The 27198-nt window shown below is 41.0% G+C and overlaps 1 protein-coding gene across 6 annotated transcripts in view; it reads left to right on the forward strand.

The window, feature by feature from the left end:
* Positions 1-27198, forward strand: part of CMBL (carboxymethylenebutenolidase homolog) — a 50503-nt gene that overhangs the window by 20622 nt on the left and 2683 nt on the right. For 3 of the 6 annotated variants that reach the window (XM_073332356.1, XM_073332360.1, XM_073332355.1), the window contains 6 exons: positions 88-230; positions 773-864; positions 19577-19791; positions 22411-22518; positions 23595-23737; positions 26710-26801. In XM_073332356.1, coding sequence (XP_073188457.1) covers positions 88-230; positions 773-864; positions 19577-19791; positions 22411-22518; positions 23595-23737; positions 26710-26801 — 793 coding nt within the window. Of the gene's footprint in view, positions 1-87; positions 231-772; positions 865-11656; positions 12729-13236; positions 13387-14028; positions 14125-19576; positions 19792-22410; positions 22519-23594; positions 23738-26709; positions 26802-27198 lie in introns of those variants that run through there. The other 3 variants (XM_073332359.1, XM_073332358.1, XM_073332357.1) reach the window with 3 other exon arrangements.

The raw sequence follows: 27198 nt of genomic DNA on the forward strand, positions 1-27198 counted from the left end.
TTTATGTACTTTTGTATTTTCTTTTCTGATTTTCAGGGAGTGCTTCTACTATGGATTCCTTAGTTCACTTTTGTTTATATGTTGTAGGGAAGCTGATGTTGTCTTGAGGTATCTAAAGCAGCAATGCAGTGCAAAGAAGATTGGTGTTGTTGGATTTTGCTGGGGTGGCATTGTCGTACATCACCTGATGATGAAATACCCTGAGTTAAAGGCAGGTGTGTCTGTCTATGGTAAGTGGAGAATGCATGGGAATGCAATCAGGCTCACTTACATATGTGTAATAGTTCCAACTGAGGTGGCCAAGAGTGCTTTCTTTCATCCTGAGTTGGCAAAGAAGTTGTGACATTTCCTTTCAGGTATGGACTTCTGCTTATGCTCTATCCCAAAAGATGAGGTCAGCTGAGTTAGCCTTGCTAACAGTCCTGGATTATAATTCTTTGGCTGTTTACAATAGAATTTGCTTCCCCCATTGGTCCAAAGGAGCCCACAGGATAACTTGCAAATCTTATTAATTCAGATATTCAGTCTTTTGCTTGAGGGGTTAGTTCGAAGGGGATTTAGTCTCTTGAGTGTCTCAAAGGGGTTTTTAGCTGTGTTCTAAATTGTGTGATTTTAAAGGTGATGTACACCTAGTATTTGGTGCAGAAACATTTGAATAATGAAACAGAAATGAATATTGCTGAAGCAAAGAGAAACTTTGAACTCTGAAAATACAGTTCACCTTGGAAGCTGTATCACTACATTTTAAACACTTTTTTGAATTTTTTCCTAGGAATAATCGGGGACTCTGATGACAGATACAATTTACTGAAGCCCACATTTTTCATTTTTGGTGAAAAAGATGATGTCATTCCTCTTGATCAAGTAAGTTGCTTTTTTAAATGAAACCTCTGTTGATCAGTATTATTTTCTTTTTTGGACTTGAACCTGTCCCATCAGTCTTGGAAGCTGAAACACAGAACAGCCTGGTGGTAGTGCATGAGAACCAGAGAGTGAGAGAAGAAAATGGAAATTGACTACCTTTGTTTTCATTGTCTAAGCTGAGTGAAGGACCAAGGAACCAAAGCCAAAACAAAACCAGAAAATGGCATTGAAAAAGTTTTGCCTTTTCTGCCTCAGAATTGGTATTAGTAACACTTTTTTCCAAAAATCTCACCCCTCCCTTGAGATGTCAAAGCAATTTTGATCCTTTGGAGTTGCTAAGGCTGTCACCCTGCTGTAATCGGGAATGGGGCATTCTCTGAGCAGACTAGCTGGCTATGGAACTCACATCCCACCTTGGTTCACAAAAGCATGGATTTAGGTAACCCTCATGACACTGAAAGTCTCAGCTGTTTTTCCAGGCTTCCCCAGTGATGGAGGTATTGAATAGGGACTGAGATGGGGACAGCTGGATAAAGGATGTTTGGTGACAATGACTGGAGGCCTGGTTTTTGTAGATGCATTTCACATTTGTGTTCTGTGGACCCCTGCCTCATTTACTACACATAGCTTCGGTAGTGACTGATGCAGTACTCTTCCCGAGCCTCACTCACCATCAGAGCCATGTGCTGAAAGAGACTGGGGCCTGGACTCATAGACTTTAAGGTCAGAATGGACCATTGTGATCGTCTAGTCTGACCTCCTGCACATTGCAGGCTACAGTACCTTACCCACCCACTCCTGGAATAGACCCCTAACCTCTGTCTGAGTCACTGAAGTCCTCAAATTATGGTTTAAAGACTTCAAGTTACAGAGAATTCTCCATTTACACGAGTTTAAACCTGAAAGTGATCTGTGGCTCTTGTTGCAGAGGAAGGTGAACCCCTGCCCCCCTCCCCCGGGTCTCTGTCAGTCTGACCCAGGAAAAAATTCTTTCCCGACCCCAAATATGTGTGGTCAGTTAGACCCTGGACATGTGGACAAGACCCACCAGGTAGATACCTCGGAAAGAATTCTCTGTGATATATGTGCATCATTCAAGCAGTATTCAATACGCAGTATTCAAGCAGTGGAAAACAGGTAAAGTCCTTGTCTCCACATTTGGAATTCCAGAATTCAGTTTTCTTGATAAAAGCATTCACTTTGTCATAGAGATTCAGAATGTTAGTGTCACGGTCTTGCATGGACAAATTTAGATAATTCAGCTTGCTAAATATATCTGCAATGTAGGCAAGTTGAGCTAACTACACAGTGTTGACAAACAGAGGTAAGAGGGGATGAAAGATCAGAAAGAAATGCTGGCTGTATTTTAAAGAATCCTTATTGAGGTTACAGGGACAAACCATCCCGATGTGTAGAAAGAATAGTAAATATGGCAGGCGACCAGCTTGGCTTAACAGTGAAATCCTTGCTGATCTTAAATACAAAAAAGAAGCTTACAAGAAGTGGAAGATAGGACAAATGACCAGGGATGAGTATAAAAATATTGCTCAGGCATGCAGGAGTGAAATCAGGAAGGCCAAATCACACCTGGAGTTGCAGCTAGCAAGAGATGTTAAGAGTAACAAGAAGGGTTTCTTCAGGTATGTTAGCAACAAGAAGAAAGTCAAGGAAAGTGTGGGCCCCTTACTGAATGAGGGAGGCAACCTAGTGACAGAGGATGTGGAAAAAACTAATGTACTCAATGCTTTTTTTGCCTCTGTCTTCACGAACAAGGTCAGCTCCCAGACTACTGCACTGGGCAACACAGCATGGGGAGGAGGTGACCAGCCCTCTGTGGAGAAAGAAGTGGTTCGGGACTATTTAGAAAAGCTGGACGTGCACAAGTCCATGGGGCTGGATGCGTTGCATCCGAGGATGCTAAAGGAGCTGGCGGATGTGATTGCAGAGCCATTGGCCATTATCTTTGAAAACTCATGGCGATTGGGGGAAGTCCCAGACGACTGGAAAAAGGCTAATGTAGTGCCCATCTTTAAAAAAGGGAAGAAGGAGGATCCTGGGAACTACAGGCCAGTCAGCCTCATCTAATTGCCTTCTATGATGAGAGAACTGGTTCTGTGGATGAAGGGAAAGCAGTGGACGTGTTGTTCCTTGACTTTAGCAAAGCTTTTGACACTGTCTCCCACAGTATTCTTGCCAGCAAGTTAAAGAAGTATGGGCTGGATGAATAGACTATAAGGTGGATAGAAAGCTGGCTAGATTGTCGGGCTCAATGGATAGTGATCGATGGCTCCATGTCTAGTTGGCAGCCGGTATCAAGTGGAGTGCCCCAAGGGTCGGTCCTGGGGCTGGTTTTGTTCAATATCTTCATAAATGATTCATAGATTCATAGATTCATAGATATTTAGGTCAGAAGGGACCATTATGATCATCTAGTCTGACCTCCTGCACAATGCAGGCCACAGAATTTCACCCACCACTCCTAAAAAAGACCTCACACCTATATCTGTGCTATTGAAGTCCTCAAATTGTAGTTTGAAGACCTCAAGGAGCAGAGAATCCTCCAGCAAGTGACCCGTGCCCCATGCTACAGAGGAAGGCGAAAAACCTCCAGGGCCTTCCAATCTGCCCTGGAGGAAAATTCCTTCCCGACCCCAAATATGGCGATCAGCTAAACCCTGAGCATATGGGCAAGATTCATCAGCCAGATACTACAGAAAATTCTTTCCCGGGTAACTTGGATCTTACCCCATCTAAAAACCCATCACAGGCCATTGGGCCTATTTACCATGAATATTTAATTACCAAAACCATGTTATCCCATCATACCATCTCCTCCATAAACTTATCGAGTTTAATCTTAAAGCAAGATAGATCTTTTGCCCCCACTACTTCCCTCGGAAGGCTATTCCAAAACTTCACTCCTCTGATGGTTAGAAACCTTCGTCTAATTTCTAATCTAAATTTCCTAGTGGCCAGTTTATATCCATTTGTTCTTGTGTCCACATTGGTATTGAGTTTAAATAATTCCTCTCCCTCTCTGGTATTTATCCCTCTGATATATTTATAGAGAGCAATCATGTCTCCCCTCAACCTTCTTTTAGTTAGGCTAAACAAGCCAAGCTCCCTGAGTCTCCTTTCATAAGACAAGTTTTCCATTCCTCGGATCATCCTAGTAGCCCTTCTCTGTACCTGTTCCAGTTTGAATTCATCCTTCTTAAACATGGGAGACCAGAACTGCACACAGTATTCCAGGTGAGGTCTCACCAGTGCCTTATATAACGGTACTAAAACCTCCTTATCCCTACTGGAAATACCTCTCCTGATGCATCCCAAGACGACATTAGCTTTTTTCACAGCCATATCACATTGGCAGCTCATAGTCAACCTATGATCAACCAATACTCCAAGGTCCTTTTCCTCCTCCGTTACTTCTAGTTGATGCGTCCCTAGCTTATAACTAAAATTCTTGTTATTAATCCCTAAATGCATGACCTTACACTTCTCACTATTAAATTTCATCCTATTCCTATTACTCCAGTTTACAAGGTCATCCAGATCCTCCTGTAGGGTATCCCTGTCCTTCTCTAAATTAGCAATACCTCCCAGCTTTGTATCATCTGCAAACTTTATTAGCACACTCCCACTTTTTGTGCCCAGGTCAGTAATAAAAAGATTAAATAAGATTGGTCCCAAAACTGATCCTTGAGGAACTCCACTGGTAACCTCCCTCCAACTTGACAGTTCACCTTTCAGTAGGACCCGTTGTAGTCTCCCCTTTAACCAATTCCCTATCCACCTTTCAATTTTCCTATTGATGCCCATCTTATCCAATTTAACTAATAATTCCCCATGTGGCACAGTATCAAACGCCTTACTAAAATCTAAATAAATTAGATCCACTGCGTTTCCTTTATCTAAAAAATCTGTTACTCTCTCAAAGAAGGAAATCAGGTTGGTTTGGCACGATCTACCTTTTGTAAAACCATGTTGTATTTTGTCCCATTTACCATTGACTTCAATGTCCTTAACTACCTTCTCCTTCAAAATTTTTTCCAAGACCTTGCATACTACAGATGTCAAACTAACAGGCCTATAATTACTTGGATCACTTTTTTTCCCTTTCTTAAAAATAGGAACTATGTTAGCAATTCTCCAATCATATGGTACAACCCCTGAATTTACAGATTCATTAAAAATTCTTGCTAATGGGCTTGCAATTTCTTGTGCCAATTCTTTTAATATTCTTGGATGAAGATTATCTGGGCCCCCCGATTTAGCCCCATTAAGCTGTTTGAGTTTCGCTTCTACCTCAGATATGGTGATGTCTACCTCCATATCCTCATTCCCATTTATCATGCTACCATTATCCCTAAGATCTGGAGGATGGTGTGCATTGCACCCTCAGCAAGTTTGCAGTTGACACTAAACTAGGAGGAGAGGTAGATACGCTGGAAGGTAGGGATAGGATACAGAGGGCCCTAGACAAATTGGAGGATTGGGCCAAAAGAAATCTGATGAGGTTCAACAAGGACAAGGGCAGAGTCCTGCACTTAGGACGGAAGAATCCAATGCACCGCTACAGACTAGGGACCGAATGGCTCGGCAGCAGTCTGCTGAAAAGGACCTAGGAGTGACAGTGGACGAGAAGTTGGATACGAGTCAACAGTGTGCCCTTGTTGTCAAGAAGGCCAATGGCATTTTGGGATGTATAAGTAGGGGCATTGACAGCAGATCGAGGGACGTGATCGTTCCCCTCTATTCGACACTGGTGAGGCCTCATCTGGAGTACTATGTCCAGTTTTGGGCCCCACACTACAAGAAGGATGTGGAAAAATTGGAAAGAGTCCAGCGGAGGGCAACAAAAATGATTAGGGAACGGAACACATGACGTATGAGGAGAGGCTGAGGGAACTGGGGATGTTTAGTCTGCGGAAGAGAAGAATGAGGGGGGATTTGATAGCTGCTTTCAGCTACCTGAAAGGGGGTTCCAAAGAGGATGGATCTAGACTGTTCTCAGTGGCAGCTGGTGACAGAACAAGGAGTAATGGTCTCAAGTTGCAGTGGGGGAGATTTAGGTTGGATATTAGGAAAAACTTTTTCACTAGGAGGGTGGTGAAACACTGGAATGCGTTACCTAGGGAGGTGGTGGAATCTCCCTTCTTAGAAGTTTTTAAGATCAGGCTTGACAGAGTCCTGGCTGGGATGATATAATTGGGGATCGGTCCTGCTTTGAGCAGGGGGTTGGACTAGATGACCTCCTGAGGTCCCTTCCAACCCTGATCTTCTATGATTCTTCTATGATTCTAACTTCTGTGCGTAATTCAAACGGTCTGTCAAGTACTCTCCCTCTTGAAAGCCAGCAAACCTCTGTGTGAAGCAACAGTTGCTGATGTTCTGACCCCATCTCTTCGCAAAGAATGTGAAACAGGCAAGCATTGAGTGGCCTGGACTTGATAAAGTTGACAATTTTGACAGACTCGTTTAAAACTTCCTGCAGCGAAGAAATCATCTTTTTTGAAGCAAGTGTCTCTCTGTGTATGATATAGTGCATCCATTGCAAGGAAGGATTTTCTTTCCTGATTCTAGCTACATGTCCATTCACTCTCCCAGTCATTTCAGGGGTCCCATCAGTGCAGATGAATTTGCATAAATTCCAACTCAAATCATGTTCCGAAAAAAAAGTCAGTTAGTTTAAAAATGTCCTCTCTGGTTGAAAAACAACAAGGAGTCCGGTGGCATCTTAAAGACTAACAGATTTATTTGGGCATAAGCTTTCGTGGGTAAAAAACCACTTCTTCAGGTTTTTTCCCATGAAATCTTAAGCCCAAATAAATCTGTTAGTCTTTAAGGTGCCACTGGACTCTTTGTTGTTTTTGTGGATACAGACTAACACGGCTACCCCCTGATACTCTCCGGTTGAGTTTGCCTTTATACTTTTGCAACACGGTATGTGCTTGTTGATATCAGTGGTTTCAGGGTATCAAACATAAGAAATCAACTGAGCTTCTCCACTGATATCCGTGGACTGATCAAGCTGAAGGGCAAATGCTTTTGCCATTTTAAGTTTCTCTACAAGTTGAGAGACAGTATCCTCAGCCATGTCTTCAATTCTACGACACACAATGTCATTTGATAAGGATACTTTTTTGAGAGTATTGGCTGCTTTTTTATCAAGCATGTTTTCTACAGGCTCCACAGTGGCAGGCAGAATCAGATCGTGTGCAGTTGTCTACAGCGTCTTTGGTTTTGCTATAAGAAGGGAGACGGCATATGAAGCTTTGAGTGCTTTTGTAGAAATAGTTGAAGTTTTTTTAATTATAAGCTGGCCAGTCTGGAACTCAGAAAGCTTTCTTTGAAAATATTCTACTGGTTTACTGATATGCACAGAGTGTTTTGTCTTCAAATGTCATTGCAAATGCGCTGGCTTCATACTGTTATTAGATACCGTTTTAGTTTATCCTATAATACAAACCAGTGTGCATGCACAAAGTACATTTTCTAAAAGCCTTCACTCAGCAAAATTAAAACTGATTTTCATAGAACTACTGACATTCGCATCAGTGACATAGGGATTGAGTCACTGCCAAATTTCCCACTTCTACCACCTTCTGCTGAGCTCCTCAAAAAGAGTCTCAAATGTTTCTCCCCTATCTCAGCTGCACTTGCTTTATACTAAAAATTGGCTGCAATGTTTTTGCCTGAAGTTTTCAGTATCATTCACTCACAGGTTGTCAGATGTGCCAAACTGCAGCCCAACATTGTAAACTTCTATAGAGAACCCTTTAGAATAAGGATCTAACAATGGCCATACTTGGTCAGATCAATAGTCGATCTAGCTCAGTATCCTGTCTTCCAATAGGGGCCAATGCCAGATGCTTCAGAGAGAATGAATAGAATGGGCAATCATCCAGTGATCCGTCTCCTATCGTCCACTCTGAGCTTCTGGAAGTCAGAGGCTAGAGACACCCAGAACATGGGGCTGCATCCCTGACCATCATGGTTAATAGCCATTGATGGATCTTCCATGAACTTATCTAATTCTTATTTTGAATCCTGTTATAATTTTGGCCTTCACAACATCCCCTAGCAATGAGTTCCATACGTTGACTGTGCATTGTGTGAAGAAGTACTTCCTTTTGTTGTATTAAACCTGCTGCCTGTTCATTTAATTGGGTGACCCCTGATTCTCGTGTTATGTGACGGAGTAAATACAATGTCCTTATTCACTTTTTCCACACCATTCATGATTTTATAGACCTCTATAGTATCCTCCCTAAGTCCTCTCTTTTCCAAGCTGAAAAGTCCCAGTCTTTTTAATCTCTTCTCGTACAGAAGCTATTCCATACCCTTAATAATTTTTGTTGCCCTTCTCTGTACCTTTTCCAGTTCTAATATATCTTTTTTGAGATGGGATGACCAGAACGGCACACAGTATTCAAGGTGTGGGTGTGATGTTGATTTATATAGTGGCATTATGATATTATATATCCCTTTCCTTATGGTTCCTAACATCCAAAATGTTCAGGGGAACTATCCAAAATGACTCCAATATCTCTTTCTTGAGTAGTAACAGCTAATTTAGAGCCCATCATTTTGTATGTATAGTTGGGATTATGTTTTCCAATGTGCATTACTTTGGATTTATCAACATTGAATTTCATCTGCCATTTTGAGGCCCAGTCACCCAATTTTGTGAGCTCCCTTTGTAACTCTTAGTTAAGTCCAAAGCTGACTGCTATCTTGAGTAATTTTGTATCATCTGCAGATTTTGCCACCTCACTGTTTACCCCTTTTTCCAGATCATTTATGAACATGTTGAACACCATGTTGAACAATAAGATCCCTGGGGAAAGAGTATTTATCTCTTTCCATTCTGAAAACTGACCATTTATTCCTAATCTTTGTTTCCTCTCTCTTAACCAGTTACTGATCCATGAAAGGACCTTCCCTCTTATCACATGACCGCTTACTTGGCTTAAGAGCTAGGTGAAGGACTTTGTCAAAGGCTTTCTGAAAGTCCAAGAACCCTGTATCCACTGGATCCCTCTTGTCCACATGTTTGTTGACCTTGTCAAAGAATTCTGATCGCTTGGTGAGGCATGATATCCCTTTACAAAAGCCATGCTGACTTTTCCTCAGCAAATCGTGTTCATCTATGTGTCTGATAATTCTGTTCTTTACTCGAGTTTCAACCACTTTGCTTGGTACTGAAGTTAGGCTTACCAGCCTGTAATTGCCAAAATCGACTATGAGCCTTTTTAAAAAATTGGAGTCACATTAGTTCTCTTCCAGTCATCTAGTACAGGAGCTGATTTAAGTGATAGGTTACTGTAAGGTTTCTGAGGTCTTCTCTGGGGCACCCCATTCGGTGGCAGCAGGAACTTGGTGCTCATGCCAAGCGGAGAGGTTAGTCATCCTGTTTTGTGGCCGAGCCACTGGGCATGTGCTAGCTCTGGCCTCCTGGATGGGTGCTGGACTAGTAAGAAGTCTGTGGCTCTGGTCTCCTGGCTGAGAGCTAAGGCAATAAATAGCCAAGGGCTCAGGCCGTCTGGGCATGGGCTGAGTAAACAGTCAATAGTTCAGGCCCCTTGAGTGTGGGCTAAGCAGTAAACAGCCAATGGCTCAGGCCCCTTGGCCTAGGGGTTAGGGGCTGGATGAGTGCAGAGTGTGGGGCAGGGTAGGGGGACCCGGGCCCATCCTGCTCCGTTGGGTCCAAGCCCAGGGTACTTGAAGTGATGGGTGATCCTGTTGCTGGATTGGTGGGGAAATGCGAGGTCACTGCTTCACCTCCCGGCAACACAACAGGTCCAGTGTCCCCTTTCCCTGGCCTGCTTCCTACTGGTGTTTGCTTGAGTTGCTCCATGGCCTCTGGGGGCCTGGTTCCCTGTCTGTGAACTGGATGTCTGTCTCTGCGTGTCTGCTCTGGATTCCTTGCCTTTCCCTCAAGCTGGCTTAGAAGCGTCCGCACCCTGTTGTGAGCTCTGTGGGTGTTTCAGCTTCCTGGAAAGGACATCTGGTTCCTTCCCTCATCTGACCCCCACTGAACTGCGAGACCCTGCCCTTATACTTCCTGTCCTGCCCTGCACTTCCTGCAAGGGGGAAGGAGCAGGGCTAGCTGTGTCCAAAAGGGTGAATTAACCCCCTCAGTGCAGGAATAAGGGCACTCCACCTCATTACAGTTACATACCACACTTAGTAGTTCTTCAGTTTTCATGAATGAAAATGCTTCTGCAGCTTTAACTTTAAACATTACTACATATTCCACCTGTAACAAATAACAATGTGTGATCTTTGCATTAACTCCTCAGAGGCTATTGGACTTGTCAGTATGTTTTGTATATATGAGTGCGTGCCTGCATGGGCCACACTGAGAACGCCACACTCAGGGCAGAGTGCAAAAAATAGGGCAGACAGTCCCCCCCAAATGGTGGTTTATTCTATATTTAGATTCACCAAGCCAGTAACAAAAGAGCTTCTGTAGCACCACACTGGTTAACAAGAAACCAAAGATGCCTTTAAGCATTCCACCCCTTGCCTCCTATCTAGGCAAACAGGTCTAATATAGTGAGAGGTTACTGAAAACCTGATTCACTATATGTGAGGTTCACCAGTCCCAAAGGACCAGACACTTATCCCTAGGTCAGTATGAGTCTCAGATCTTACTCAATAATCATGCTGATGCCGATTCTTTAGTAACTGAAAAACTAAAGGTTTAATAATATAAAAAGAAAGAAAAGAAGAAAGTTATTGAATGGTTAAAGGATCGTATACATACAAGTGATTTTCAGTATTCATAGTTCAGGATCATAACAATGTTGGAATAAACTGCTAGATTGTAAAAGTCTCTCTGGAATCAATTCAAAGGGTTATAGTCCAATAGGCAGTTCAGATGTAGAGTCTGTTAGAGTTTTTCCATGAGAATTCCAGGATAATCCAGGTAATTACCTGGAGATCTTGGTCCTGTGGTTTAGACCTTCCCTGCTTAATGTTTAAGCAGACCTGAGATGACAGGATCAGGCCCAAGGCTTCTCTTTCATAGCTCACTAGCAGGCTGACAAGTCTCCTCACAGAAATTGTCACAGCAGGGCCTTCCCCAGAGGAAGAATAGGCAGTGCAGATAGTTTGTTGACATTTGCTTTTAAATTAATTTTCTAGTTCCTATGTATACACAGGTGATTTAGTTACACTATAAGACACCAGCTGGTCATTCATTATAACACAGATAATTAAGCTGAAGACAATATAGATAATATTATTAGTTTCCTACGGTATCTTGCATCTTTGACCTTAAGGTTAACTGAACCATTTGCATACATAATGTCAGGCAATTAAGACATGAAAGGAAATTAGCATTAACAAGCTAATTTAGTTACCTTGTTAAACTTCTAAAAGGATATTCGTAAACACAGACAAATACACTTAACACCTCCCCTTGATTTCTGTTACTACAAATGAATGCTGGTCTAGTACATCTCTTTGAAGTTCACATACAAGTAAATTGTTTTGATTACAGTTGTAATGCCGCCTGTTAAGTTGTTATTGGACATACACAGATTGGCTGGTCTGTCAGTGTCACAGTATCATTTTATAGAGTCCTATTTCAAAGATAGTTTCTCCTGTAGTTAAAAGAACCTGTATAAAGAGGTTGGCCTGAGTGTGAGATTAGTAGAGAAAGTACCAGGGTGAGGATACAGCATGGATTTCAAGGAGTCAAATAGTAGGCAAGATGAGAACTGGCAAGATGCACTAGGTTAAATCAGTATCCCTTATGGAAGAATGTTCTGTGTTACAGGTCACCTTACTGGAGCAGAAGCTGAAACAACACTGTAAAGTTGATTACAGAGTTAAAACTTACCCTGGGCAAACTCATGGTTTTGTACATCGGAGGAGAGAAGATATTAATCCTCAAGATAAACCTTACATTGAGGAAGCAAGAAAGGACATGATCAGCTGGCTAAATAAATATATTTAACAGAAGCATATAGCCAGACCTGCAAAACAAAATCACTTAGTATACTGTGATAATCATCTAATTAAATTATATTTTTATGGGGAAAACATTTTCTATAATTATTTTAGGGATAAATATTTGATAAATTATATTTTAGGGAAAACACACAGGCCATATTAATAGAAGTTTGACAAAGAACGTTGGAGAGACTTTTTGACACTAATGAATTGTACTTTTATTTTGTAGTTATTCACACATGATTTCAAGTTGAATTCTATTAAATGATTCTCAGATTCAACTTAACTTAATATTGTTCTAATGTGCTGGGAAAAGTTCTCCAAGTTCCTTGAGGTTTATCCTCCTCACATTTTTGGTGAGTTACAATTAACTGTGCATTGTGGCCCCAGTTCAGCAAAGTATTTATTGAAGCATGTGCTTAAATCATCAATACTTAATTTAAGCACATGCTTAGATTCTTTGCTGAATCCAAACCTGAGAGATTAGACTTGTAAGACCTGTACTCTCATGGCCACTTTGGATTTCTTAGATGTCATCAGTGGAGTAACTTTCCCCCAAAATTTGGGGGGTGGACAGGGCAACAACAAGGAACTGCTTTCTCAGATGACCCTGGGTCTTTCCTTTCCCTATGAGGATCCTGGCTGCCACTTGGCCTACGTTTACCTCAGGTTGGGAATTTACAATGATAATGTAGTGCAAGTATGGGGACTTCTTACTGTGAAATTGCATACTGTGGTTGCTATTAAACAAGAAACTTTTACTTTATCATCTTATCTACCTTATTGTAATTTGATGCACTGTTTTACATTTCTGGCATGTGATAATCGTGGTGAAAAAAAAAACTTGGTAAAATTAAAGGATTTCTTCGTCATGGCAGCCTCTGAGTATAAACATACAGCATCAAATAATTCTATGTTAATATGTTTATATTTCAAAATAATAAAGAAAATAGAAAATAAGAAAATTAACTAACTGTATTTTTGTTTGTTCTAGTTTATCGTTCCTTTTTCCCCTTCCTGCTTTGATGGGCACCACTCCCACACATTTTTATCCAGGAGGGAAATAGATATAGCGATATTGGTCTTATTTTTGCCTTCAGTTACTCTAGTGTAAATCAGGAGCATCTCTCCTCAATTCAACAGTTACACCAAAGTAAATAAAAGAAAAATCAGGCCATATATTTAGAGAAATGGTGTATGGATTGTACACTGTATTACAGAACATGTCAATCTTGTGACTAAGCAAAAAACTAAACCTAGAATCAGCACAGCCTTTGTTTAAAATGAAAAGATAAAATATCTGAATACACACACAGTTAAATCTTGTAGATAAAATTGTGATTCGTTAACTAAGAACTGGCAATACAAGTCCAGGTCAGCACAAATTCCAAACAACTTCATTGTCAGGACTCGTTATGTCTTCCTGAACAGCCTCGTTCTTTCTTCCTGAAGTTGAATAGTTTTAAATAAATCACCCTCAAATAAAAAAATTGCTGTGTTTCTAAACAGCAACAGAACTGAATCAGCTGCTCAGCCAAGCACAAGACACCAAAGGTTAGTATGTAATTTAATCTACAATTTTAGGTGGAGGGAAAAGTTTCAAAGTACATATGATTAACTGTTTTAAAAACAAACAAACTCAGAGAACTGCAACACCATGACACAGGGAAATGAAATGGAGATTGAGATATTTCAGATGAGAAAAAGGTTTTGTGTAGGCTTTGCTCTCATTTCTTTTCACTTTGAGTTGCTTTATATACATTTAATACATTGTATGTGAGGTAAGTTGTATTTAACTTTTTCAGTGATTCAAGCCAAACAAACCAAAGAAATCCTGAATTGATTCTAGAACTCTTTCCCCTCCCCATGTAGATCGAGATAGGGGGAGTAGGGGTGTGTGATTTAGCATGTTGGACTCCTGTCACATTTAGGATATGCCTTCCCTAGGCTAAAAAGTGTTTTTAACATATCACTAAGACATTTGTTAAAACCTTGGTGTAGAAAGCACAATTTGTATTTTAACACATTGGCTAGTAAAGATCAACTGAAGGCTCCCCTCTAGAGTTGACTGATAACAACTAATGTGCTAGAATAATGGATTTGGACTGTATGAGTCCAAACTTTTGAGCTTACACAGAGCTCTTCTTCAGGTCTAAGCTCTATGTAAGCACGAAGGCTTGTCTGTCTCACCAACAGAAGCTGGTTCAAGAAAAGATATTACCTCACCCATCTTCTCTCTCTAATATCCTCAGACAGACATGGCTACAACAGCACTGCATACATCAAGAGCTAGTAAGTCGGATCAATCAATCAAAGTCTTATCAGAAAATTTTATTACACAGGTGAAAGTATCCTAGCAATGAACTATTCTGGACAGGTGATTTTGGTACCAGCACTGAACAATGGATCATTCAATACAGATCCCTACTAATCTATTAATCAAATTATGGGACTGTCTGTTGCCAAACATTACTCTAAGGTTAGAATTTAGAATGTAGACAGTTAATTACTAAAACATGAATTTAATTTAAAATTGCCTCTCTAGGTGATAAATCATAGCCTTCATCACACACTAAACCACAAATATAATATGCAATTAATGATGCAAACTACCCTAATTTCACAGGAAATTCACTGCTACTGTAAGCTCTTAGCCATCTAAATAATTGCAGCCTCGTAATGCTGAGTGGAGTAACACCTACATACTATTAAAAATCTGGGCCTAAGTCCCATTTTTAAAAGTGACGTAGGCACTTAAGAGCCTTTCAGTGGGAGTTAGGCACTTCTGAAAAACCCAGTAGGCACTTATCTGAATCTTTAGGTCCTTAAATACCTTTAAAAATCTGGCCTTTAGTGCCATTTAATTAAAACGAAACCACTGAAAGTTACTTTTGCCTTTTACTTTAGGGAGCTGCATGTTTCTTCCGATCAACTGTGTATCTAGGCTGATTGTTTTAGACACTAAAGGTTTCTCTCAGTTATCGTTTGCTATAAGCAAGCATTCTTGTTATAAGTAGTGCTAGGCTGAGTTCAGTCACCTTGATCAATTGGTCCATCAGCCCTCTCATAGAGAGCGCCGATCACAACACACCATTCGTGTTGTTCTAGCCATTTCTTCAGCTACCCACTGGCCAAGCTGTCTGATCGGCGTAGTGCACTGCAGCCCTGAAACACTGAGCCCAAGCGATCCACCAGCCTCAGCCTCCAAAATAGCTGGGATTACAGGCACGTGCCACCACGCCCAGTTTTGAGATGAGTTAGTGTAATTAATTCTTCCAACCTCAGCTCTCTCAATTACTTGATGTAGCATTATTTCTATACGTCTAAGATAGAGCTTGTTAGTGAAACACAGTATGCTATACACTTAAGTCATTTCTGAGATGCATTTTGCTTGAAAATAATCAAGTCTTCCTTTGGGTACATATATTATTGAAACTTGGTTGCTACTTACCAGTTACAACTGGTGTGAAGGTAAGTTCTCCAGCTCAGCTTGACTTTGCAATGAATAGTTTCTTGAGACAAATGGAAAGTTCAGTTCAGGTAGTTTGCATTCAAGACCTTCTGATATCTCTACTTTTTTCTGAATTTTGCAGAAGTCTCCTATGGGACTTCAAAGGAACAGCATTAAAACGTTGCTTGTCTATGACAAGACTTTAGTTAGGACCAGACAACTGGTATGCCAGTGAAGGCCTTCTCAGTCTCTCTTGTCTAGATGTTTCAGTTTGGGAACAAAGTTCTGATGGCATTAAGCTACATTTATCCACTTATGGGCAATACGGCCTGGTTCTTCTTAGCAAAGCTGATCTAGGCCAGTCAGAAAGTGATGCATGCTTCTGATGAAGAGTTGAGATAATCCAATGAATTCCTCCATTTGAAAAGCTGATTTGACTCAAACAACATACAACTGATACTTCTTACTAAGTTTTGAAGTGGCCTATCAGAGTACAAGTCCTGTTCCTTCTCACCATCCAAAGACAGAACAAATGCTGTGTTTTTTACTCTTGGAATTGTTCACTGCTTGTGGTTTGTGTTACTGGAATTTGAAGTCCATAAGTACAAAACCTCTTGAGCCATACCAATTTGTGTAAATCATCTGGTCATATGGGTATGCAGACTTTTTTGTCCTCAGTTTTGCATTTGGACAGACAACTATTTAGATCATCCTATACCAGGGCCTAGGCAGCAACCTGCCTCCACAGGATGGTTTCCATGAGCATACTTAGTGTAGTCAACTTTATACATCTCCTTTTATGTACCAGGCAGCATGTTCTTTGTCAGTGCTCTTATGTCTTTGCAACATGTCCATTTTAAAGTTTATACAGAATTTTAAGTAAAATTTCTCCACATTGTTTAATACAGGGGTCTCAAACATGCAGCAGGCGGGGTGATTTTTGTGGTCCACCAGCTTCCCGTGGCCCCCCCAGCATTTACCTAGAGCGGCTCCGGCCTGGTGTGCACTGGGGTCAGGGCAGCCCTGTCCTGCCCCCGCGCCACTCCAGGAAGTGGCCGGGACCTGGGGGAGGGGGGCAACAGGGGTCTGTGTGTTGCCCTGGCCGCTCCTCCAGGTACCCCCCCGAAGCTCCCATTGGCCGCGATTCCCCATTCCCAGCCAATGGGAGGTGCAGGGGGCGGTGCCTGGAGGTGCGGCCAGGGCAACACACAGACCCCTGTGCCCCCCGCCCCCAGGTCCCGGCTGCTTTCTGGAGCGGTGCAGGGGCAGGGCGGGCAGGCAGGGAGCCTGCCCTGGCCCCGGTGCATCCTGGGCCGGACCCGCCCCTGAACCCCTCTTGCAGCTGAACCCCCTGCCCTGAGCCCTCTGCTACACCCCACACCCCTCCTGCACCCCGACCCCCTGCCCCGGGCCCAGTGATGAGCTGCCAGAATCTGAAGAACTGGTTCCTTCAGTCACTCGGGGTCTTCGGCGGCACTTCAGCGGCGGGTCCTTCACTCACTCCAGGTCTTCGGCGGCCCTGAGGGACCCGCCACCAAAGGGCCGCTGAAGTCCCGGAGCGAGTGAAGGACCCACTGTCAAAGACCCAGAGCACTGCCGGGTGAGTATAAAGGCATTCTCAAGGGGAGCCTCCCCAGCCGGGAGCTCAGGCAGGCTGGACAGGATGGTCTTGCAGGCCAGATGTGGCCCATGGGCTGGAGTTTGCCCAACCCTTTAACAACCAGTTCTAAACCAGCTTCTAAATTTAACAACTGGTTCGCGCGAACTGGTGCAAACCGCCTCCAGCTCACCATTGCCTGAGCCCCCTGCTGCACCCTGCACCCCGACCCCCTGACCTGAGCCCCCTGCGGCACCCTGCACCCCGCACCCCTCCTGCACCCCAACCCCCTGCTCTGAGCACCCTGCTGCAGCCCACACCCCTCCTGCACCTCAACCCCCTGACCCCCTGCCCCACCCTGCACACTGACCCCCTGCCCTGAGCCCCCTGCTGCACCCTGCACACTCCTGCACCCCTTGGGGGCAGGGTGGGGGCGGAGTTGAGGTAGGGATTTCATGGAAGGAGTTGGAATGGGGACAGGGAAGGGGTGGGAAGAGGTGGGGCAGGGGCGGGGCCTCACGGAAGGGGTGGAGTGGGGGTGGGGCCGGGTCAGCAGTAGGGGGTGGTCAGTGGTGCGGCCCTCGGGCCAATGTACTAGTCCTCATGTGGCCCTCATGGTCATTTGAGTTTGAGACCCCTGGTTTAATAGTTTGTATACTATTCAGTCCACAATGAAGTAATTTATATGGATCACTTGAAATATTCTGCAGCAATATAAAGTAATTTGATTAATTTGGTTGGTCCGACACTAGCAGAATGTAGCCATTAACTTAATGAAATAGTAAGACAAAACAGCTATATAAATCTCTGTATCAGCTCTGTTCTCTTTACTCTGTTTGAGTCACTTGTATATGCTGACCTCTCTCTGTATAATAGCTAATCAGCAGTTAACCAGGCCTTGTGGTCATTTCATTCTTATAACATTTTTGTTCACCTTAAAGATTTTCACTTCTCATGAGCTTTTTACCATACTGGCAGAATGTATCACTTCCATAATATGTAATAAATACCTCATAAAAATTTTGTGAAATATTTGTTAGGTATGTTCTTATTGATCACATTCCATATATAAAACAAACACCTTTCTTCAACCTGGGCTGGAAGTTGCTTTAGCAGTGGCATTTCTTCAAATTGAAAGAGCCCATTACAGAATGTTTTAGAGAGCTTTAATTCTTGCCATAAAATGTCTTACGTTTAATCAAAACTATGTATGTATCTTTACTTGCTCAGAAAAGATTATTCACTTCCAAAGCACTGTGTCACATATCAAAACTTCAAAATGACTAGACTAATATATACTATGAGTTACTGAGCACATCACAGAAAAGAAGGAAAAGAACCTACTTCATCACAACAGCAGTTTGCGATGATCTTATCTAGGGAGATATTACTCTTAATTTTTTTCACTGTTTTATTATTTGTACTACTGTTGGATCATATTAAAGAAGTTCTGTATTAAAATCACAAATGAGTTTGGTTCCCCAGAGTTTAAATTCCAGGGTATTACTAATGAAGAGGTCTCTTGGTTTTTGGTACTCTTTCTCTCCCTCTATGTGTGAAACTTGCAAGCTGCTAACTGTGTTAGTACATTCTAAGACAGAGTCTGTTCTCAAAGCAGTTCACAGAGAGAGAGACTCAAAGCAATACTCTAACAACAGAAACAGCACCCAGAGACTCCCCGCCCTTTTGTTGTATTAACAATTGTGATTAAAATAGAGATAGAGGATGTATGTGGATGGATGCTTGGTGTGGATAATAACTGAATGATCAGGGAGGTGCCAGCCTAAGAATCCAGTGTCCATCGGCTGAAGAAGGCGTCAAGTGGAAATAACCAGAGGACCCCACCCAGAGGGCAGACTGGAATCCACCCAACAGCCTCAAGAATGGGAGAACCAAAGAACAAGATAACATCTTGGAGCTGTCAGGAATGTGCTATCTGCTGATTGATTCAGCAACAGCATGATGAAGCAATTCCCATAGACTGGCATAGGAAGAAATTCCTATAAAAATAGACTCTAAAAAGTGAGAACTTTGGGGTCTGATTCTGCAAACCAACTTCCAGGAGCATCAGATGAGCATCTGACAAGGCCCTGCTCCCTCCTCATGTCCAGGCCACCTGGCCAGTGGCTTGGCATGAGCAACTCTAAGGCTGGTAACTATGATAACAACCTTGCAGAACCTGTGTGTGTGGGTGTGTATGTGTGTGTGTGTGTTTGTATGAATGAATGTGTGAATAAATATGAGATTGAATGGAATGTTATAGCTATAACTAACTGCTTACTATGATTCTTTCTGTATTCACAATAAATGTGGTATTTTCCCTTTTTCCCTTTAATAAGATCCTGCTGGTTTTTATTTTATTGGTACAACACTACCACAGCACCTAGGAACCCTAGTCATGGCCCAGGACTCCATTAACCTCGGTGCTGTGCAAACACAAATCAAAAAGATGGTTCTCTGCCCGCAAGAGCATATAGGCTAAGTAACCAAATTACAGCTCTCTGTGAAATACAGCAAAAATGCTGCTGTTTGACAAGTATTAGAAGTTCATACCTAACATCAGTGCTATGCCTAACATTATCAATAGATTCCATATTTCACGGTGCCATCATCACATTGCGTTCAGACATTTTCTGCGTGTGTACTTAAATATTAATAGTTTAATATCTTTTGTCCTTTCCATGTTTGTATCCCAGATGGCCAATGAAGCGAGACCATGCCCATGTGACATTGGAGACAGGTTTGAGTATGGGGGCCTTGGGCATGAAGTGCAAGTGGAGCACATCAAGGCGTACGTTTGCAAACCGTCTGCCAGCACGGGAAAAGCTGTGGTTGTGATTCACGATATATTTGGATGGCAACTCCCAAATACCAGATACATAACTGATATGCTTGCAGCTAATGGATACATGTAAGCAATCTTAATGTTTTCTTCCCAAAGAGACATGGTCAAAGTTGCTAGGCCAAAAATGTTATAGACTTTTTTTTAAAACCACACCACGTATGAAGAATTTCAAAGACTTTGCTAGCATGTGTTTTTTCTAAACACATATGTCATCTTAAAACAGTGCAAGTAGCTGATCACTAGTGAGTAACCATACAATTAGGGCTGTCGATTAATCAGAGTTAACTCACACAATTAACTCAAAAAAATTAATCGCAGATAAAAATATGAATTGCGATTAATCACAGTTTTAATCGCACTGTTAAACAGCAGAATACCAACTGAAATGTATTACATTTGATGTTTTTCTACATTTTTAAATATATTGATTTCAATTACAACACAGTATACAAAGTTGACAGTGCTCACTTTATATTAATATTTTTACTACAAATATTTGCACTGTAAAAATGGCAAACAAAATAAATAGTATTTTTCAGTTCACCCCATACAAGTATTGAAGTGCAATCTCTTTATCAGTGGTGGGCAACCTGCGGCCTGTGGGCTGCATGCGACCTGTCAGGGTAATCTGCTGGCAGGTCACCAGACAGTTTGTTTACATTTGTACGGCCGCCCGCAGCTCCCAGTGGCTGCAGTTCACCATTCCCGGCCAATGGGAGCTGTGGGAAGTGGCGTGGGCTGCATGGACATGCCAGCAGCTAAATTTTTTGTTATATCTAAATTTTTTGTTGCACTCAAAAATAAAACAATGTAAAACTTTAGAGCCTACAAGTCCACTCAGTCCTACTTCTTGTTCAGCCAATCGCTCAGACAAGCAAGTTTGTTTACATTTACTGGAGATACTGCTGCCAGCTTTTTGTTTACAATGTCACCTGACAGTAAGAACATGCATTCACATGGCACTTTTGGAGCCAGCATTGCAAGGTATTTATGTGCCAGATATGCTAAACATTCATATGCCCCTTCTTGCTTCAGCCACAATTCCATGCTGATGACGCTCGTTAAAAAAATAATGCATTAATGATATTTGTGACTGAACTCCTTGGGGGGAGAACTGTATGTCTTCTACTCTGTTTTACCTGCATTCTGCCATATATTTCATGTTATAGCAGTCTCAGATGATGACCCAGCACATGTTGTTCATTTTAAGAACACTTTCACTGCAGATTCGACAAAACGCAGAAAAGGTACCAAAGCGAGATTTCTAAAGATAGCTACAGCACTCAACCCAAGGTTTTAGAATCTGAAGTGCCTTCCAAAGTCTGAGAGGAATGAAAGCATACTTTCAGAAGTCTTACAAGAACAACACTCTGATGTGGAAACTACAGAACCCAAACCACCAAAAAAGAAAATCAACCTTTCTGCTGGTGACATCTGACTCAGATGATGAAAAGAAACATGCATAGATCCACACTACTTTGGATGTTTATCGAGCAGAACCCATTATCAGCATGGATGCATGTCCTCTGGAATGGTGGTTGAAGCATGAAGACATATATGAATCTTTAGCACATCTGGCAAGTAAATGTCTTGCGACGCCAGCTACAACAGTGCCATGCGAATGCCTGTTCTCACTTTCAGGTGACACTGTAAACAAGAAAGGCAGAATTATCTCCTGCAAATGTAAACAAACTTGTTTGTCTGAGCAATTCGCTGAACAAGAGGTAGGACTGTGTAAACTTGTAGGCTCTACATTGTTTTATTTTTGAATGTAGGTTTTTTTGTACATAATTCTACACTTGTAAGTTCAACTTTCATGACAAAGAGATTGAACTATAGTACCTGTATTAGGTGAATTGAAAAATACTGTTTCTTTTGTTTTCTACAGTGCAAATATTTATAATAAAAATAAATATAAAGTGAGCACTGTACACTTTGTATTCTGTGTTGTAATTGAAATCAATATATTTGAAAATATAGAAAATATCCAAAACTAAATAAATGGAATTATATTGTTGTTTAACAGTTGGATTAATCTCTTGATTAATCGCGATTCATTTTTTAATTGCTTGACAGCCCTACTTACAATAATTAGACAGTGTGTAGATGCATAAAGAAGGAAAGGAAAACAAAACCAAACATCTGATTTTCAAGTTTCTGAGATATTATTTAAAATATCTGTAGTATCTTTTAAACAGCCTTGTACTTTTTGGTCCTAATTAGCATTACTTATAATGGCAAAAGTCCTAGTGAAGAAAAATGGAATTTTGCATGAGTGTGAAGGGCTGACCCTATAAGAGTACTATATTCAGAAATATAGTAAAAACCTAAAGTCATTCCCACAATATTAGGTTAACATTAGTTCCAGCTCAAATTTATATTCTTGTAAATTGTAGAATATCTGCAAAACTGATAATCAGTTCTTAGGGTATTTTAATAACAGTTAATAACTTATCAAATTCCTTAATTAACAAAGTCTAATAAGTCAAAGTAAACTGCCATGCTCTGGAAGTTCTATCAAATCATTCTATTAGATTTAGACAAGTAATGGGAACAGATCTGTATAACTGTGTGTGAGCATTATGGAATAAACAGAATGAATACACATTAAAGTATACAGACTGTCCCATAATTACTCCTTACTGCTATTCCATGGACCTAAAATTGTTTTACTTTTTCATATAGAGCCATCTGCCCAGACTTCTTTGTGGGACAAAAACCTTGGGACCCTTCTGATGACTGGTCCATCTTTAATGACTGGCTGAAAACTCGAGATGCCAGCAAGGTAGACAGGTAAGATGTATATTTAGTAGACTGTTTGTATACACAGCTCTCATTGATAGGAGTTTTGCCCTAGTAAAGACTCCAGGATCAAGTCCTAAAACATAATGGACCAGATGCAGCTTGGAATAAGAAAGCACAAATCCCATGGAAATGTGTGGGTCAAATTAGTAGTTATGTAAACGGTGGAGTCAATAGCAAAGTAGTGACATTAAGCAGGTGTGCAAAACAGCTATAAGTTATACATGTCAGGAGTGGAGATGGAACCATCGAAGGAAAGGAGGTGGGGTGGAAACCCTATCAAAACTCAGCAAGATAAAGCAGGCTTCTCCTACTTTAACTTAGGTCACACTACTCCCGTGCTTCCTAGGGTACCATTTTGCCCTGCTGTAATTGTAAGATGTAAAATTAGTCACCAAAGACTACCAAGCTGATGTAACTTACATTTGTATTGCACACCCACAAAGTCCCAGGTCAGCGTAAGTTACACTACTTTGCCACTCTACTAGTCACTTAAACTTGTTTTTTACCATTTACACCTAACTGCACTTCACCATTACACCTATTAGTTCACTGCTGAATTTCATTCAGCATTTTCAAAATTTGCTTTACTGACTTCATGCAATGTTTACTTCCCTTGAAACAGTTCAAGTAATAATTTGATCATAAATGGTGTTCTCTTGAATGGGCTTCACTTAAATTTTATTAATGTTAATTGATAAGATAAGAAATCGGGTCCTTTGTCCAACTGTATTTGTATTTTTAGACTCAATTAAAATTCTAACCACTAATACGTGTAAAGTAAAAGATTGTTCTGATTGCACCTCATTACACATTCAGTATGTTATTCGTGCATTATGCTGTTTTCTTCTCTAGGATGAACTAATCCATTAAATATTCATGTGTTTCATATAATTGCCAACTCATGTTTCAAAACTGCAGTTTAAATTCTGGAGTTGTTGTGTTCCAAGAAGATACTAAAAACCTAAACAAAATTAGAAGTGACTATTTTATAAACCAATTGTATTTTCTTTCCAGTTTTCCAGTGCTATTAGATTCCTTAATTTGCCTTTCTTTATATGTGTTAGGGAAGTTGATGTCATCTTGAAGTATCTAAAGGAGCAATGCAATGCAAAGAAGATCGGTGTCATTGGATTTTGCTGGGGTGGAATGGCTGTACATCACTTGATGCTGAAAAATCCTGAATTAAAAACTGGGGTGGCAATCTATGGTAAGTTTAAAATGCATGTAAACTTGAGCTCACTCACATACATAAATATAGCATGTAGTTTAACTATTACTGAATATAATCCATAATGATTTAGATTTATGTGCTGTGGATTATGGGGAGAGTTGGGAGAACTTCCTGGGGGCCTTAAAAGCTCATATTGCTGCTTTGATTTGCTGATCAGCCAAGTTAATTAATTATTTCTATATGGTTATTTTTGTTGCTCTATGGTCATCACTTGTGAATGTATGTCTAATTATTTGTCAGAGCACGTAGAGCTTTTTCTATGGATTTTATTGTTATTTAAATGTAAATAAATAGTAAAATACAAATACAATATAGTTTGCCTAGTGATTTGCATCATTATTTCTGAGTATATTTAAATTGAAATCATAGATGTATATATAATTATGAATGTTTATATGTGTCTTTGTAGCCCTAGATCTATGAAGCTTTCATAACAGAAAAAATGTGAAATCAACTTTGTATAGTCTGCTACAGCATGCTGATTCTTATACCATTTCTAACTGATAATAAAGGCACATCACATTCAGTTCAATTGTGTCTCAACCATTTGGTCTGTGTCAAAACTAGATCTGTAGGCTTTTTCAGTGGGGCAAAATGCCAGGCATGCACTCAAGGCTCAATGTAATACATACAATTGTCACAAAAGATTGACCCAAGCTGTGAAGTATGGATTTTGAACAGGACCTGAATCAGATGTCCCCACAGATCTTTGGGTTCAGTGCTGCAGTGTCTGTCTACGCTGGCAAAAGTCAGGTGACTAATTCACCACCAGTACAGCTCCACCAAGGGTATCAATGATGGAAGTTGTAGGATAGCCATCCAACCTGGTGATAAAAATGCTTGTCTACAATACAGATTTTTCCATTGTTCTTACTAGGGGAACTGCACTGATGGGGAAATACATCAGTGTGGTTTTTTTTTTGCCAGTGCAGGTCCAGGTAGACCAGTTATAGAGCTGGGCCAAGACACTGGATCTGGAGCCTCACTTCCCCAGAGCTGGAAGAGAGGAAGTTCAGATCCAGTGTCTCCATCTAAAAAGAACGAGGAGTACTTGTGGCACCTTAGAGACTAACAAATTTATTTGGGCATAAGCTTTCGTGGGCTAAAACACACTTCATCAGATGCATGCAGTGGAAAATACAGTAGGAAGATATATATACACAGAAACATGAAAAAATGGGGGTTGCCATACCAACTCTAAAGAGACTCATCGATTAAGGTGAGCTATTATCAGCAGGAGAAAAAAAACTTTTGTAGTGATAATCAGGATGGCCCATTTCAAACGGTTGACAAGAAGGTGTGAGTAACAGTAGGGGAAAAATTAGCATGGGGAAATAGTTTTTAGTTTGTGTAATGACTCATCCACTCCCAGTCTTTATTCAAGTCTAATTTAATGGTGTTCAGTTTGCAAATTAATTCCAGTTCTGCAGTTTCTCACTGGAGTCTTTTTTGAAGCTTTTTTGTGGAATAATTGCGACTTTTAGGTCTGTAATTGAGTGCCCAGGGAGGATGAAGTGTTCTCCAACTGGTTTTTGAATGTTATAATTCTTGACATCTGATTTGTGTCCATTTATTCTTTTGTGTAGAGACTGTCCAGTTTGGCCAATGTACATGGCAGAGGGGCTTTGCTGGCACATGATAGCATATATCACATTGGTAGATGTGCAGGTGAACGAGCCTCTGATAGTGTGGCTGATGTGATTAGATCCTATGATGGTGTCCCTTGAATAGATATGTGGACAGAGTTGGCAACGGGCTTTGTTGCAAGGATAGGTTCCTGGGTTAGTGTTTTTGTTGCGTGGTGTGTGGTTGCTGGTGAATATTTGCTTCAGGCTGGGGGGCTGTCTGTAAGCGAGGACTGGCCTGTCTCCCAAGATCTGTGAGAGCGAGGGATCATCCTTCAGGATAGGTTGTAGATTCTTAATGATGAGCTGGAGTTCTTACAACTACAATACCCACCTGCTGAAGTGAAGAAACAGATTGACAGAGCCAGAAGAGTACCCAGAAGTCACCTACTACATGACAGGCCCAACAAAGAAAGTAACAGAACGCCACTAGCCATCACCTTCAGCCCCCAACTATAACCTCTCCAGCACATCATTAAGGATCTACAACCTATCCTGAAGGACGATTCCTCACTCTCACAGATCAGCCACACGATCAGAAGCTTGTTCACCTGCACATCTACCAATGTGATATATGCCATCATGTGCCAGCAATGCCCCTCTGCTATGTACATTGGCCAAACTGGACAGTCTCTACGCAAAAGAATAAATGAACACAAATCAGACATCAAGAATTATAACATTCAAAAACCAGTCGGAGAACACTTCAATCTCCCTGGACGCTCAATTACAGACCTAAAAGTCGCAATTATTCCACAAAAAAACTTCAAAAAAGACTCCAATGAGAAACCGCAGAACTGGAATTAATTTGCAGACTGGACACCATTAAATTAGACTTGAATAAAGACTGGGAGTGGATGAATCATTACACAAACTAAAAACTATTTCCCCATGCTAATTTTTCCCCAACTGTTACTCACACCTACCTGTCAACCGTTTGAAATGGGCCATCCTGATTATCACTACAAAAGTTTTCTTCTCCTGCTGATAATAGTCCACCTTAATCGATGAGTCTCTTTAGAGTTGGTATGGCAACCCCCATTTTTTCATGTTCTCTGTGTGTATATATATATATATATCTTCCTACTGTATTTTCCACTGCATGCATCTGATGAAGTGGGCTTTAGCCCACGAAAGCTTATGCTCAAATAAATTTGTCAGTCTCTAAGGTGCCACAAGTACTCCTCATTCTGTTTGCTGATACAGACTAACGCGGCTACCACTCTGAAAAGTGTCTCCATCTGTAACTTTCATGTTTTGATTTAGTGTTAATCATTATAAATTGCTCACTATAAACATTTTAAATGTATTTAATTTTTCTAGGAGTAATTAAGTACTTTGAGGATAGATACAGTTTGCTCCACCCCACATTCTTCATTTTTGGTGAAAGTGATGATTACATCCCTCTTGAACAAGTAAGTTCACCTTCAAACACATTTATATCTTCATTGCTTTTTAAACATTGATTTAATAAGATAACATTTTGTTCAGAGAAATTAGAAAATGAATTAGTATCTTTCTTGCCTCTTAAAAAAGGATATAAAAACTCCTGTTATTGTTCTCACAAATTATTTAAAGGCATACTGTCAATGTTTCCCATCTCTAAGTATAGATTTTATAAAATAAGGGGGTCATGGTAAGAGAGGGACTAGTAGCTGTAGATGGAGTCAAAAGGAAGGCATTCGGCAGGCACAGGAGATGAAACCCTCCTTAATCAAAATGAGGTTAGGCATTAGGTCAACACCCTGCAATTGGGATCAACAGTTACAGAGGGACAGCTCATTCCTAGGCTTTCCCTCTTCTTCCTGCGAG

This window comes from Lepidochelys kempii, chromosome 2, assembly GCF_965140265.1.
Source record: "Lepidochelys kempii isolate rLepKem1 chromosome 2, rLepKem1.hap2, whole genome shotgun sequence".
In the NCBI taxonomy this organism is placed as follows: Eukaryota; Metazoa; Chordata; order Testudines; family Cheloniidae; genus Lepidochelys; species Lepidochelys kempii.